Source organism: Lonchura striata, chromosome 4A, assembly GCF_050655825.1.
Source record: "Lonchura striata isolate lonStrDom1 chromosome 4A, ASM5065582v1, whole genome shotgun sequence".
NCBI lineage: Eukaryota > Metazoa > Chordata > Aves > Passeriformes > Estrildidae > Lonchura > Lonchura striata.
The window spans coordinates 18,403,742-18,419,010 of NC_140742.1; the positions used below are offsets into that span (position 1 = coordinate 18,403,742).

General features: G+C 57.4%; 1 protein-coding gene across 1 annotated transcript in view; it reads left to right on the top strand.

The window, feature by feature from the left end:
- The first annotated feature begins 7,416 nt into the window (after positions 1-7,416).
- Positions 7,417-15,269, top strand: part of LOC110472627 (gamma-aminobutyric acid receptor subunit gamma-4) — a 35,875-nt gene continuing 28,022 nt past the window's right edge. The window contains exons 1-3 of the mRNA XM_021534474.3: positions 7,417-7,568; positions 12,686-12,834; positions 13,035-13,102. Coding sequence (XP_021390149.1) covers positions 7,513-7,568; positions 12,686-12,834; positions 13,035-13,102 — 273 coding nt within the window. The 5' untranslated portion in view covers positions 7,417-7,512. The remainder of the gene's footprint in view (positions 7,569-12,685; positions 12,835-13,034; positions 13,103-15,269) is intronic.

Genomic DNA, 15,269 nt, shown 5'->3' on the forward strand with positions numbered 1-15,269 from the left:
CACTTCACCCTTGCTGCAGGGGCATGGAAGATTTTTCTTGATCTATTCGTTTTGGGGGACTTTTAATCAACATATCCACTCTGTAGACGCGGGTGCCTCTCTGAGAGGGGGGTGAAGCAGTGTGGAGAGCTGCGTGGGTGTAATTATGGCTTACTCTTTTTTTTTTTTTTTTTTGGGTTGGAGGGGAGAAAGAAGGGTGAATTTTACTGCAGTTGAAAGGCATTTTCTAACATCCTCCTGGAAGACAGGAGTCCCCTGTCCACCAAGCACATGGGCAATGACAAAGGCAAAATTTGCTGCAAAGGCTGGAGCTGGCAGAGCTGCCTGGGGAGTCAGCGCTCTGCCTCCCTGACACAGGCTCTGGCCAGGAGCCTGCAGACAGACTGTCCCCCAGCCTGCAGCACCTTCTTTACACCCCACCCTGCCTGCACAGCCCCTGCTTGCTCAGCTCACCTCATCCCCGGGGCTGGGCATGTCCCTCTGCAGTGTGTGCCTGTGTGCCCTGTTTCCTGCACTGGGGTGTATTTGGAGCGTGCCATGGATGAACCTTGTCCTCCTCCAAACACGAGCGTTTTTTGCAAGGTGAAAAGGCAGCACCTTTCCCAGCAAGGCCTTTTTAAATGGCCTTGGGCCGTTGCCTTGGGCTGTCAGGGGGGCTAAAAGGGAGTTTGGAGGAGGGGATTCAGCAGCAGCAGCTCAGCCTGCAGTGACAAGTGCAGAGTCTGAAAGCAGCTCCCACTGTAGGACCCTCCCAGGCCTTAGGGGGGGATATGAGGGGAGGGGAGACCCCTCCATGGATGTCCCTTGTTTGGGGATGAGAGGGTGCTGGCATGGGGCTTTGGGGATGCTGCAAGGCAGTGGGCTGCAGAGGGGTGAGGCAGCCCCGCCAGGGAACAAGGGGCTGCTCTGCCCTGGCTCCTTGCCCTGATGATGGCACCTAGGCAGAGGCCATCAGGTAACCCCTTCCATCTCCCCAGGACAGGTAGTTTCTCTGCAGGTGTTCCCACTCAACTGGCTCCTTTTTGCAGGTGGGGCAGTGGAAAGGGGCTGCAGACCCACCTGGAGCCCCTCCTGTGCTCTGTCTGACCCTCACCCCCACGGGGAAATGGGAACCAGGCTCTGCCTTGGGGACCTGAGCTTGCCAGGCCAAGAGACCGCAGGGAAGGAGTCAAACCCTGTGTGCTGAGATCCCATAACTGCTCTCTGATATTCCAGCCTTAACACTTCTGTCTCCTCCTAGAAAATACCAGACTGAAAAACAACTCCAGCAAGGCTCAGTGTTTATCTGTTCTGCTTTTCCAGGCTAGGGAGCACAGGCTCGTGGGAACCTTTGAAGATTATTTCTCTTCAATTTTCTGAAGAGCCTTCAGCCTCCTCTTGAATCTTTTTATTTTGCCTCCTTTCAACGCATCGGCCCGATTTCTCTGAGACTTAACAGCAATGAACAAGATTAAGATTGGAGCTTAGAGAGTATTAGGAGACGATCTCTCCTTCCCTGACGTGCTGGCAGTTGCCAGATCCTGGTGCCAGCATCCCTCTCCTGGAGAGGCTCTGTGTGCAGGGGTTTCTGCTCCGGTGCCTCTGGAAGCGCAGGAGCTGCAGGGCAGCACCCGGTGTTGGCATCTCTGCACTTCAGCCACCACTGATTGCTGCTGGCAGAGGGGCTGGGATGGAGCTGGCAGCCAGAGGGGAGAGGGAAGGTGGGTGCTGGACACGGCAGCACTGCCTGGTGGTGGATGGGGTCTGGGTTTGCACACTTTTGGAAAGGAAAATCCCGGAGCAGGTGCCTGGGTGAGGGTGGCTGTGCCCAGCAGCCACACAGCACAGCCCCGTGCAGCACAGGGTTGATGTAGGTCAGTGTTTCACGGGGGATCCTAGAGCTGAGGAACAGAGCAGTGCTGGCATTTCCCCATGAACTCCTGTGAGCCTGGGCTGAGGAGCAGCAGGGGCGCAGTGCTGGGGGAAAGGGTGCAGATGGCAGTGCCAGCAGTGGACACAGAGCAGCTGGATGGGCTCTGGGCTGGGGGCAGCTCTGCTCTGCCACGCACACAGGGTGGGAGTGGGACCACACGCTGCTGGCAGGACCATGGGGGCTGCTGTGGGTTCAGCTGTGCTGCTGTGTCCCACCTGGGCTAAGAGGGCACAGGAGGAGAGGCAGTCCCACCGATCCCCCCATCTGGGAGTGGGTAACAGCAGCACAGCACGTGCTCCCTTCTTCCTGCACGGATGATGCTTTGGGGCAGGGGTGCAAGAGGCTCTGCCAAGCTGCTCCAGAGAAAGAGAAGCCACTGCCCCTGCCCTGAGCCAGGTGTGCTGGGAGCCCACACGCTGGATGGGCAAAGTGCCTCTGGGTCTGCCAAGCCTGTCCTCAGCTGGTCACCTCCCTGCTGAGCTCTTGCTGATGAAGCCCTGTTGGGGCGGCACTCAGGGCCCACAGTGCCATGGTCCCAAGCACTGCCTCCCTGAAAACAACAAAAAACAGCCACTCTAAAATGTGTCCCTCGAGTTCTACCATTTGAGAGAGGAGGACATCTCCCTCTTTTGCACAGGAGACACTGGAGCTTCATGCAGGAGAAATTTAAAAAGCCTGGAAAATGCCTAAGAGCTCCCAAGAAGGAAAGAGGCGTGAAAAACTGGGCTTGCTGCAGGCAACCATCACAGAGCTTCAGAGTCAGTCCCATCACAGACAGCTCAGAACAGCTCCTGGGACCCCAGATCAGGCAGCACCTGCCACAGGAGGGACTGTGCGTGCCTCAGCTCGGGGAGGAAAGCTCCTTTCCCTGGTTTCTCCGCTTGTCAACAGTCCTGCATTATCCCCAGGCTGACAAAATGTCAAACCGCAGCGCCGGGCTGCATCAGCTGCGGGAGAGGGCTGTAATTGAACATCCACACTCGGACACAGATGAGCAGCTCCCATTATTTACCGGTGTATAAACACCCCTGAGCCGGTGGAGAGAAAAGGCATTGAAATCCCCACGCCCCCGGGTGGAAATGCCGGCAGGTATTAACAGCAAGAGGCAGCTGTGCCTCCTGTCCCCTTGCCTCCAGCCCCTCGGGCCAGCGGGCGCTGCTGCCCCAGCTGTGCCCCAGGCTGCAGCAGGGCAGGGCCAGCAGAGCCATTGTGGGGTCTTGGTGGTCAGCACCACCTTCCACCCTGCTCTGAGTCCCAGCCTGTCCTCTGGAGAGCCCCAAGGTTTTCCCAGCTGTTGAGCAGCCCTGGAATCACTGTGCCAAGAACAGTTTGCATCCCAATGGCGGATTTTGTTGGATCCATGATCTTCCCAGCTGTTTTTCCCCTTCCCTGAACCATTGTGGCATGGGGTCACAAGGAACAGTGGATCTCCATCCAGAAGCAGCCACGTTTCTACAGTGGAGAGAAGCAGCTGTTCCTGTTCCTGCAGCTGCATGTCCCCAAAGTTTGTGTCAGCAGTTGCACAGTATTTAAAATAAGGATGGGAGTTATTCTGGGGTCTAAACTACCAGCTCATGGTCCTGTGCTGGACATATCACATCAGATGTACACATGCAAATTCAACTTGAAAAAAGTATTGAAATACCTGGTGCTCAGTTTGCTGAGATTTTTCCCTTTTTTCTGCCAAATGCTGCCAGTTCTCTTCCCCTTCCCAACCTTTCCCATGTACATTTTCTCTTTTTGTATTTCCATCCCTAGGAGAACTGTAATATGCTAAGCCCTGCACTGGGGAGGGTTTCAGAAAAGCAGATCCATAAAAGCACAGGAAATGGCACCTTTCCCATCCCCAGGGTGACAGCAAGAGCTCTTCTGACACACAGGATCAGATCACCTAGCTTTGGTGATCTCTTTCCACTAAGAAACTAATTTTGAAGAGGGACTGCCTGCAATGGAAGGAAGTAGAGACTCCTTCAGGCCTGGCACAGCAGCAGAGGATGAAGGTAAAGTTCTCGCTCCCGTCAACGCTCTCAGCACCCCCGGGACAGCTTGCACCAGCTCCTGCTACGGCCTGGGCTGTCCTCCCACACCCTTCACTCTCCTTGGAAAATATTCACGTCACATTTGTTCAGGCTCCAAACACATTTTTTTAATCTGTCAGCACTGCAAGTTCACTCCAGCACCTAAAAACCGAACTGTGCCCTGTCTGCTTCATCTATCATTGCTGTCCATAAAGGTGGAGAGGCAGAGCCCAGCTCTTATTGATGTCATGTGAGCCCAGATACAGCATCTGCTGCTGTGCCTGGCGAGCCTGAAAAAGACAACACCAGGGTTATGTTGAACAAATGCCCTGGTAGAGTAAACAAATGTTTCTCCTGTGCAGGACATGCCCCAAGCCAGGGAGCAGGGTCAAGCCTTATGCAAGGTTTCCATCCTCCGAGGTTTGCAGAGGGATCCTCAGCTGTCCTTCCCCACCTCATGCAGGTCTGTCAGAGTGCTCATCCTCACGGGTACTGCTGCAGGAGAGTGACCAGCCCTGCCCTGTGCCTGTCCCTGGCCGAGGGGACAGGGCTTGGCCTGACCTGCGCTGCCCCCAGGGCACGCTCTGGCTCGGGGACAGCTCAAGGACCAGTTCAGTGCCAGGAGGACAGAGGACATCAAGGACAGTGGCTCTAGCTGTGCTCTGTCCTCAGCCAGATGACGTGGAGAGTGAGGGAGGAGGGGAGGGCGAGTTCACCTCCATGCAGCCCTTCAGAGCAGTCTGCTGCATGGCCCTGGCACTGCTGCCTGCCAGCGCCCTGGCAGCTCCTTGTCCCGGGGTGCCCAGCCCTGCCAGCAGTGCTCTCGGACCTGACTTGTTCCTGCAGAGCCCCGTGGGACCTGCCCTGCCTGGGGTCCTCCTCCTGCTGCAGGTGCTTCTCCACCCTTGGGAGAGAGAGATCTGTCTGAGGGAGATCGTGCAAGTGCCAAGAGCCTTCTCAGAAACGAGCTCCTGAGCACTCTGGGATAATAATAATTTTCCCCAATTGTATCAGTTTTCCCTCTGATGTAGCCCAGAAGAAGAGCAGTCTCCTGAGGCAAGCAGTGACCAGCACTCTGCATGGGCAAGAGGTGGCAGAGCTTTGCCTCCTACCTTCCCCTGCTGCTCCAGCCTGAGCCCCAAACACACCCCCAGTGCAGGAGCAGGCAGCACACACCCCAGAAAGGGGCTCTGAGAGAGCACTGAGGGGTTTGGAAAGGGCTGCAGATGTGCCCAAGCTCATCCCTCCGAGAGCTCTGCCATCCTTGCAAGGTTTGGGATCCTTGGGCCAGGGCTGGAATTGCCTCCTTGTCTCCCAGAGCTAAATCCTGCAGTGAGGGCTGCACAACCAAACCCTCATTTGCTGTGGCAGCTTGGCCCCCCAGGCTCTGGGCTCATGAGGACTCTGTAAAGAATAGGTTTTATTAGTTTGCCAGTTAAACTGAAATACCAGAAAGGATAAGAAACATCTTGAATAAAACATTGCATCTCCTGTTTAAGTTTCAAATCCCATGACAGTAGACCTCAAAACAAATGTCTCTTCAAAGTGGAAAATAGGGCCTGCTCCCTCCCAAAACATAAGAGTAGGACATTTTGTCCTTCTCAGCATCTGGACTGAGGGTGGTTTTCCTGGTCAGAACCAATCACGGTGAATTTGAAATGGATTTCTCCCTGCTGGGCCTGTGCTGCTGACAAATAAGGTGTTTGCTTGAAAAGCAGTGCCCTTGCTCTCCAACACCATCAACAGGCTTCATTCTTGTCCTTGGTTCCAGGGAAAGACTCAGCACCAGTTACTAAATGAATCCCCTGGAAACGAAGAAGACCAGAGAGAAGAATTGCTTGGAAGCTCCTGGTGCACAAAATCTGCCTGGAAGGTGTCCCCAGCACAGCAGAATGAGGGGATGCTGTGACTGCCTAACATTTCCCAGCCCATCCCCTCTGCTCCGAGCACAGCCCTCCCGGATCGCTCAGTCCTCAAGCAGCAAACGGGGCAGTCAAAAGAAATCAGTCCTGTGAATTTCCCCACATACCACTTCACATCCTGCGTCTTGAGGGGGAGCTGAGAGCACATATATGAACCCCTGGATTTTCTGTGATCTGCTCACAACCAGAATCCTTGACAGCTCCATCTTCCCTGTAGCTATTCTTGCACCTTTCCCAACTTCAGCTTCATCTGGATCCCTGAAAAACTTCTGGAACAATCCATGACTTTGAAGCTTAAAGAGCTCTTTCCACCTTCACTACTGCTTTGATATTCATTATTTACTCTTTTGACACGTGTTTCCTGTAAACTCTGCCATCCAGAGCTGGCTTCTTTGCCTGAAGTAAAGGCAACATCATCTGTAGCTGCTTCATTCCAGGGAAATGCCATCTCGGGGCCCTGATGGCTGCAGCTGCCTCTCGTGGCTTTGGGGCCGCTCAGATCTCACGCTCGAGGGCTTCAGGTGATCATTGCAGCAATCAGCAAGGGAGAGAGCCTCGGAAAAGCACCCAGGTGTGCCGCTGCTACTGCTGCTTGTGCCCCTCTGGCACCTCCATCGCCACCCGGACTGCCCCTGGCTGCGGGTGTGCCCGGGGAACGGGAATGTCCCACCTGAGCAAAGGAGGCAGCAGCACCACAGCGCTGCAGCCGGGGAGCGGAGCAGTGATCTTCCCCTGCTCGTGAGACAGGCCCAGGAGTGAGAGGAGAGAGCTCTCAGCAAAAGGGATGGTCCCGCTCCAGCCCAGAGGAGCTGGATTTGCCATCAGAATCACCAGAGCTCCGGGAGATGCAGGGCCAGGCCTCTCTGGGGGCCAGCTGCTGCACCTCAGCCTGTAAATAAACAAGGGACAATTCTTGGTACCTCGTGTGGGTCTGACAAACTTTGTTCTGAGCAGCTCTCACCCAAAGCTCCCCAGGAAGGAATCTGCTCCTCCTGTTTGCCGCTCGGATGTCAGTGAAGAAATGCCCGAGTGCAGCTTGGCGAAGCCTGAAGGCAAAGAGCGACAGGCTGGGAGCCCACCCGCGATCCCCAGCCATCCCACGCACCCTCCCGGCTCTTTTTGTGGGCAGCAGCCCCAACAGGTGGGAAAGGACCCTCTCCGGGCTGCATCTCGCCGGCAGCTCAGCCCAGCGGGGCCTGCCGCCTTGCGTAATTTAGCAATAATTACCCACTCTTTCTTTTTTTAGACAAACACCCCAACTGTTGTGCATGGGAAGGGAAAAAAAAAAAAAAAAAAAGGCGAGTATTAAGAGAAATCGAACGCCTTGTTACGCAGAGGGGGAGCGGGAGCTGCTGGCAGCAGCTGACGATGCTCGCTCCCCGGCAGCGCGGCTCCGGCAGATGCGCGGGTGCCTCCCGCGCCCCCCCGGCGCTCAGCCCCGGGCTGCGGGGGAGGCCGGCCCTGCGCGGGGCGGCAGCGGCGGCTGCCGGCCCCTCCCCGCCGCGGGCCGCAGGAGAGATGCCCAAGTTTGCGGAGCGCGGCCGGCGGCGCGGCGGGGCCGGAGCGCGGCGCGGCGGGCAGCGGGGGGGCCCGGGGGCCGCCCCCGGCCCGGCCCCGCGCTGAGCCCCGCCGGGCGGCCGCGCGGCCGCGCCTCGCAGAGATGCCCGGGACCGTGCTGCTGCTCTGCCTGGCCCTCGGGCCGCTCCTGCGCGCCAGGTGAGTCCCCCCCGCCACCCCCGCCACCCGGGACGCCCCCTCCCCGCCTCAGTTTACCCGTCGGGGCAATGGGAGGGGAGGGCGTTGGAGTCGCAGCGCCTCTCCCCGCGCTCGCCAGCCCGGCTCCAGCGGGGATTTGGCACCTCCGTGCCCCCAGCTGCTCCTTCCAGCGGGTCCCGTCGCGCCTGCATGTCCTCTGCGCCCCGGGCTCCCTCCCGCAAGCCGGAATGGAGAGGACATCCCGTTTCCCACCCTGCCATCGCCCCCTGGCTAACCCTGCCGGGGAGCGAGCCCCTCCCGGGGGTGCCCGGAGCAGGACCGGAGGGAGCTCGGCACCTCCGGGGAGCCCCGTCCATCAGCGGGGCGTTTCCACGTGCAGTCGGGCTGGCTGGGAAGGAGCTTGCGTCCCCTTCCTTGCGCTCCATCCCGGGGCCCCCAAGCCCCGCAGGGTGTGCAGCCTGGCAGCGGAGGGCAACGCGGGCTCCTGCCCTGCCCTGCTCTACAGGTTGGCCGCAGGTCGCGGCTCTGGGTGCCGGTGCCAGCCCGGTGCCAGCCCGGTGCCTGCCCGGTGCCTGCCCGGTGCCCCCGGCGCGCTGGGCGAGGAGCGAGCGGAGGCAGGGGCGGGCAGGTGGCGGTGCTCTCCCAGGGCCAGCCGTTCGTAGCGCTTTTCTGTAAACAGCGATGAAAGGGCCCACGCACAAGGGGGTTTCAAGTTTCTTTTTCCTTTTTTTTTCTTTTTTTTTTTTTTTTTTTTTTACAATTCCTATCCCTGCTGATGAGTTTAATGGCTAGATGGGGAAAGAACATGTTGTCAGCAGATTGTTACCCCCAGGGCTTGGGGGAAGAGGGATTTTACTGGCTGAAGCTAATTGGCAGAATAAGCCGCCTTAAAGCCGATCAAATCCCATTACAGATGCAGTCAGGGACAGGGAGCATGAATCCTGCTACTAATGGTCTGCCCTGCCAATGCTTCCCGAGCCCGGGGCTAGGCACAAAGTCCATCCCTGCCATGGTCCTGCCTGGCTTGGCCTTCCCAGGGTCGAGGAGCAAGAGCTGCCCCACTGCTCGTGCCCTGACACCATCCTCTGCCGTGCCCTGACACAAAACCTCCGGGAGCAGATCCGTGCAGGTGCCAGGGGGCATTGGAGGGCTGAGAGGGGGATGGATCCGTGCTGGTCCCGGTTCCTGTGCCCCACGGTCCCTGCAGTGCATTGCCATGAGCCCTGCATTTCGAGAGGATGACTTGTAAGCTGCAAGATCACATGGAGGAGTAATTAAATCATGTATTCACATACCCTTGAGCAGGAATGTTCACCCCTTAGCTGGCCTGGCCTCTCTTCTGCCCAGTGCCTCAAGTCTGCCTCCACCCTGAGCCCTGCTTTGCCAGGAGCAGTGGCAGTGGATGTTGGGGGGTGGGCATGATAGAGTGGGAGAGGAATCCTGTGAGAGGAGAAAAAGGAGCAAGTTATATCAGGGGACTGCTGCATTTTTCCTGGATGCAGTTGTGGAGGGTGAATCTCCTCTTCCCTTTTCCTCACGGTGGGTGCTGGGGTGAGGAGCTCTGTGAACAGAGCTGTGTCTGAGAGCTCTTCTCCCGGTACAAGCAGCAAGACCCTTCCTCTGGCCCTGGAGCGGGCTGGATGCTTTTTGCCAGGTGATTCAGCACTCCCCAGAGGGTGCCCCAGCACAGAGACTCCTTCACCAGCCTTTCCCAGGGCACTGCCTCGGCTGGGACCAGGGCAGCCAGCTCTGAGCCCTGAAGGCAGGATCCCTGCACAGCATCACACCAGAGGCTGGGCTTGGCAGGTGTTTGAAACCAGACCACTGGGGCTTCATGGAGTTGTTGTCAGAGGTAGGAAGACACGTGAAATGGGTAGGGGGCAGTTAGAGCCCTCCATCCTTAAATCCTCTGCCTACATCTAATTCAGAGCCATCTGCCTCGACACCCCAGTGCCTACAACCCTAGGAGGCATTGGGATGGGTGACTAGAAGGACACATTAGCATGTGGTAATTAGAATTGACCACAGCTTTTCAACCAAGGGAAATGTTATTCCTGCATTTTGCTGCTCCCTTTTCCTTGGGAGCAGGGAAGGCTTTCAGCTGTGTTTGCAGCAGGGCTGGATACAGCCTGGGGATCTGCACCTGTGCTGGGAGGGTCCTGCCTCGGGGCCACCACCAGCAGTGAGCAACAGTGGCTGTGCATCCCAGCCAAGCACCACCAGCTGCCCCAGCAGGCAGGAGCAGAAGTGTCTTCAAGGGTTTGTGGCTCTCGTTGCTCATTCCCTCCTCCTGCCAAGGGAACACCTTGGCAGACAGCTTGGGCACTGGGGGAGGGAGCCAGGCACCAGCTCTTCAGGTGACTTTCCCCAGCAGGGCGTGTTCGGTCCCTCAGCCAAACAGGTGTCTGCTTGAGTAAGAGGGAATTAGGAGCCGGCTCTGTCCTGCTGGAATGCCACGGGCTGCCCAGGGAGAATTGTCCAACCTCATCTATACATGTGAGCACATCCGAAAGGACACCTCCCTGCCGTGCCAGCCTCCTGCTCGGGGCACCAGCAGGAGCTGCCATGGCCCCAGTCCTCTGTCAAGACCAGGGATCTCTCCTTGCAACGCCCCCAGTTCTGCCCTGCTGTCAGCCCCTGCCCACCTCCTCTCACACTGTGGCTGTGTCCCAGCCCCATGGCCCTGCTCTGAGGAGAGTGTTGTGGCATCTCGACGTGCAGAGGTGAGGAGACACGGCTCTGCCTTTCCCCCTGGCTGCACAGAGACATATGAGAGCTGGCTGTCCCCTGTCAGCAAGCCAGGAGATGTGCTGCCAGGCCAGCGAGTGCTCACAGCACGGTGGGGATCTCTGCAGGGCTGCAGTGTGACATTTCCATTAGCAGCTGGAGGGGGCATGCCCATGTCACCTTAACACCTCTTCTCTGCAATACATCTCGGCCTCTTCCCTTCTCTGTTTGAAGTGGGGCCACCAAGAAGAGAGACCAAGGAGGAGGTAGTGGCTTGCATGGGGTGGCATGAGAGTTGCACTCTTGACCAGCAAGGGCTGATGTGTGTGTGTGTGCACAGGCACTCAGAAAAAGCATATTTTCTCCAGCAAAAGCTGGCTTGCTTATGCTAAGATGGTTTAGTATGGTTTAGTAGACTCGGATTAGCTGCATTAGCAAAAAGCATATTTTTGGTGGTGTCCCTGCTTCTGTAATAGGGATGTGACTCCCTGGAAATGCTACCCCAGCCATGGTGTGTTAATCAGTGACACTAAATGTGGGGAAACCAGAAGTCTGAGCAGGGTTAGCTCAGGGAGGGTTTTCTCAGTCCCCAAAGGGATGTTTCAGACTCTGCTGTAGCCTTACAGTTTCTCAGAGGACCAGGATTTTTGGCAGGGCAGGGGAATGTGCAGAGTTCAGTGCTGGCAGGTGACTTCAAGTAAGGTCAGGGGAACACGGAGAAAACATCTCAGTGTAGCTGCTCGCACTTTGCCCGAGGCAGCCTCCTTCCCCCAAAGCTCTGGCAGCGAGGGAAAGCAGTTCGGATTGCTCGTTGGATTGCTTCCCTCGCGCTGAGCTGCGCTGTGGGCGCCTGTCCCTCTTTGTTCCTGGCAGGAGCGGGGCCGGCCGCTGCTCTGAGCCCTGTGCCAGTCCGGGTGGGCTCCCGGCGGTGCCCTGAGCCCGCTGGCGCTGCCGAGCTCGCTGCGGGACGGGGAGCGCATCCTGCCGGCGCTGCTCAGCGCTCGCTGCTCCGGCAGGGCTGGAGGCAGCGCGGTCAGACGGAGCTGCGCGCTGACGGAGCGGCGCCCGCTGCGCGGCGGCAGGCGGGCACTGCGCGCACCCGGCCCGCAGAGCCGCGGGCGCGCCGAGGCTTCCACAGCCATTGTGAAAGCCACTTTTGCCCGGGGTTTTGGAAGACAGATCGCAGCGTGTCAATTGAGTAATGCTTTTTGGCCCCCTCCGAGTGCCTCCCCCGGCGCGGGAGGGAGATGGGGATGCGCGGTGCCCGACTGCACCTCGGAGCTGGAGGCTCCGGCCGGGAAGGGTCAGCACGGTGCCAGCTCCCGCTGAGACACCCTCCCTGTCGCTGGAGAGGTGACACGCTGGCACGGCGGACGTCGAGGGGCTGTGCCGGCAGTGGGAGCATCTCTCCCACATACGGCTGTGGCATTCCGGGGACGGCCTCGTGAATGAGCTGCCCAGAGCCGCGGCAGGTGGTGAGAATTCCCCGGGTGACCGTGTGGACCTAATCTAATTAGACGGTTTAGGAAAACTCCCCTAGGAAAAGGGAGGAGTGCGAAAGGTTTAGAGAGGGCAGGTTTGAAAGGCAGCGAGAGAAGCTGTTGCTAAGTGGATCATGTCCAAAGGAGGATGGATATGAGCTTCCCTTGCCTGGCTTGGAACTGGGAGATTGGGAAGATGGGACATCCTTAAAGGGGAGCTCACACCACAGGCTGGGGAGGAAGGGTTGGCGAGTGTAGGGAATGGGTTGTGGCAGGTCTTGGCCTGGAGGCAGAGGAGTTTGCATAAGGCTTTAATTTCCAGGGATCTGTGCAGGGCAGATGGCTGGCTTCCTGGCATGCCGGACGTGCAGGATGCCTGCACAGTAGATTAGGAACTCTTTTCTCTGAAATGCATTTATTGCAAATGGCTTGCTCCCCAAAACCACTGTTTTGTCACTGTCTCTTTCCTCAGAGGAAGCCTGCTTCAGGTGTCAGCAGCAGGCAGAGTAGTGGAGGTATCTGAGGTTAACAGGCAGCTCTGGCAGCAGGAGCTGCTGGGTGGGATGAGCAGGAAGGCAGGGAAAGCAGGGACTGCCTCCCACACCTCAGGGATGAGCAGTGTGCCTCCAAAGGGAGCTAAGGAGGAGGTGAAGCACTCCATGCTAGTCTTTCCCCCTGGTGGCAAGGCCCCTGCATGTCTGGTGACCCTGAAGTGAGCAAAGGTGACAGGTGAGTTGTGTCTTATTAGCAGTGTGGCTCAGAGGAGATCCCTGAGCTCCTCATGCTCTGCCTTTTAGCTGTGCTGCATCCTCCTCCTTTGGTATCTCTGAAACACAGCTGTGCCCCCGCTCCCAGGGAGTGCCAGAGAGCTGCCACAGCCATGTCCTGCCCTTTGTCTCTCCTCTCCAGGTGTGAGAGCACAGAGGAATACGATTACGATTACCTCAGCATCAATAAAACCTGGGTCCTCACACCCAAGGCACAGGAGACCGATGCCACGCAGATCCTCAACTCGCTGCTCAAGAACTATGACAACAAGCTGAGGCCTGACATTGGCAGTAAGTGTCCCCTGAAGCTCCCTGTGGCCACAGGTGGTGACCTGGCCTGGCCATGTCTTGTGTTTTCCGTGCTTTGGTGCCTGCTGGGGGTGGGATTTTTGTTGCAGCAGAGCCACGCTCATCCCAGACATTCCCCTTGTCTTCACCCCTCTGCCAATGCTCCTGGCCCAGCTGATGGTGCCTTTTTCTTGTCTTCCCAGTCAAGCCCACGTTCATCGATGTGGATATCTACGTGAACAGCATCGGGCCGGTGTCTGTCATCCAGATGGTGAGTGCTGCTGGCTGCAGGGCACGCTGTCCCCTCCCTGCCCGGGGCCATGCCACTTGTGTCACGCTGCCTGCACCTGCTGGGAGGGTGCTGCTGGCATGAGTGGAGTTTCCTTTCCCTTGGTGGGAGGTGCTCTGGCCTGCTGGGAGCTGCAAAAAGACCTGAGCACCATCCCTGGTGAGGAGTGAGGTTCTCGAGGGCCCTGGGTGAGCTCACAGCCCCTCTGCTGTGGGGTGATGCTGCTCTTTGCTCTCTGCTGGCAAGGGGGGCAGACCCTTCTGCCTGGTGGCTTTGCCCTCTCCTCCCCTGGGAGTGTGTGGGCACCAGGGTACTTAGGACAAGGTGGAACCAGGGCACTGTGAAGGAGGACTGAGAGAGGTACCTGGAGATGGTTTCCATGGCAGTGTGAAACTCGGGTACCCAGGCCTGTAGTGCTGAGCAAGGGGAGCTTCAGCTCCAATGTTTCTTCTTCATAGTGTAGCACCTTAGAGAGATGCCTCCAGGACTGTGGCAATTTCTGCTCATGGCTCAGGACCCAGCAGTACCCCTCTGTACCAAGAGCTGTGAAAACACTTAACAGAGACACTTTGATCAGGAGAGCAACTGTTGACTGTTTAATTTTCACAGGAAACTTCCTTTATTATTATTATTATTATTTTCCCTGCAAGGCCATCTTTTTTCCCTTTTCCAGCAAGGAACAAACCTGACTTCTGTCAGGTTTTGAAAGACTTCTCAAGCCCACTGGGCAGTGAGATCAAGGGGACAAAGGCAAGATACAGCCTGGACAATCTGGGGTTTTTTTATTTCTCCCAATGCAAAACACAGCAGGAACAAAAACAGCCTCCCTAAACTGGGGAAAAAAAACCCAAAAACCCAAGTTCCTAGGATGGGCAAGTTATTTTTACTTTCCCAAGTACAAAATTTCCAAGGGACAAATCCCTCTGGGGATGGAGGGGTGGTACAGTAGCTGAGGTACCGGTTCCACTCCAAGGAGCATTTGGAAGCAGCCCTTCTGGCCACCACCGAGGACATGGTGGATGTGCCCCCAGGCAGCTCCTGCTCAGCAGCCACCAGATGGGCACCGTGAGGGCACCAGCAGGAGCCAGCAGGGACGGCCTCGAGGCTCAGAATTTCCTTGCATTGCTCCAGCATGCCTGGCCTGGAGGAGAAGAGCCACAGCCCGAGCTGTGTGGGTGTCACCCCCTGCCACAAGCCCCTGCAGCCCACGGGGCGTGAGGCCAAAGTGACACGGGAGCAGCAGCTGGGTGTGCTCACCTCCAGGTGAGCCTGCAGGGAGAGCACCAGGCTCCTGTTACAGCTGGCTGCTCCACCTGCTTTGCACTGCCCAAGGACCCAGACAAAACCCAGAGCATCCTTCAGAATAAAGGATTCTTTCTCATCCTTCTCATCCTTCTCTTTCCCTCTCATTTCTTCCCAGCACCCTTTTCCAGCCCTGCTGGAGGCTCTGCTCCCCTCGCTGTCACGGGAGCCCTGCAGAGCCATGCAGGTGCTAGCAGCAGAGAGTGGCTTCTAAAATCCAGTCTACATCCAGAGTTCATCTTTCCTCCTAAACAGGGATACTGCTGCTAGGCTGGTTTCCTAAGAAACACAGCTTATGCCATGGTGATGGGGATGTGGGAACGTACGTACGTCCATCCCAGCCTTTCAGGATTTTGGATCTGCTGGGCTAGCACCAGCCATAAATGGCTGCAGGTACAAGAGCTTCAAGCACATTCAGTATCTCTGGTATTTTTGGGAAAACAAGATGCCAGGCAGTGACAACAGCCACCCCCACCAAAGGGAAAAGCTGTTGTGTGAACTCAGCCCTTACTAGAAACCAGGAAATCATGTAGGGGAGCTCAACCCATGTGTTAGCTCTTTCTAAGAGTCAGCAGAAGCTTTTTCTCTTTGTGAAACGGGGCCCCACACGTGCACAGGACCCCTGGGGTGGCTGGCACTTGGAGCTGCCAGCACCTGCAGGGCTGTGCTGGGGAAGCTGCAGCCATGGGGCTGCTCCACCCCTCTGCAGCCCTCCCACCTGAGGAAGGATTGCTGTTTGTGGGAACGGCCAGGAGCTGCTCGGGCAGGGAGGAACCGGCTCAGTGTGGACAGTTTTGAGGGGTGCATCAGTCACAACTGGCTGTGCTGTCCCTCTGAAGTGCCTTGG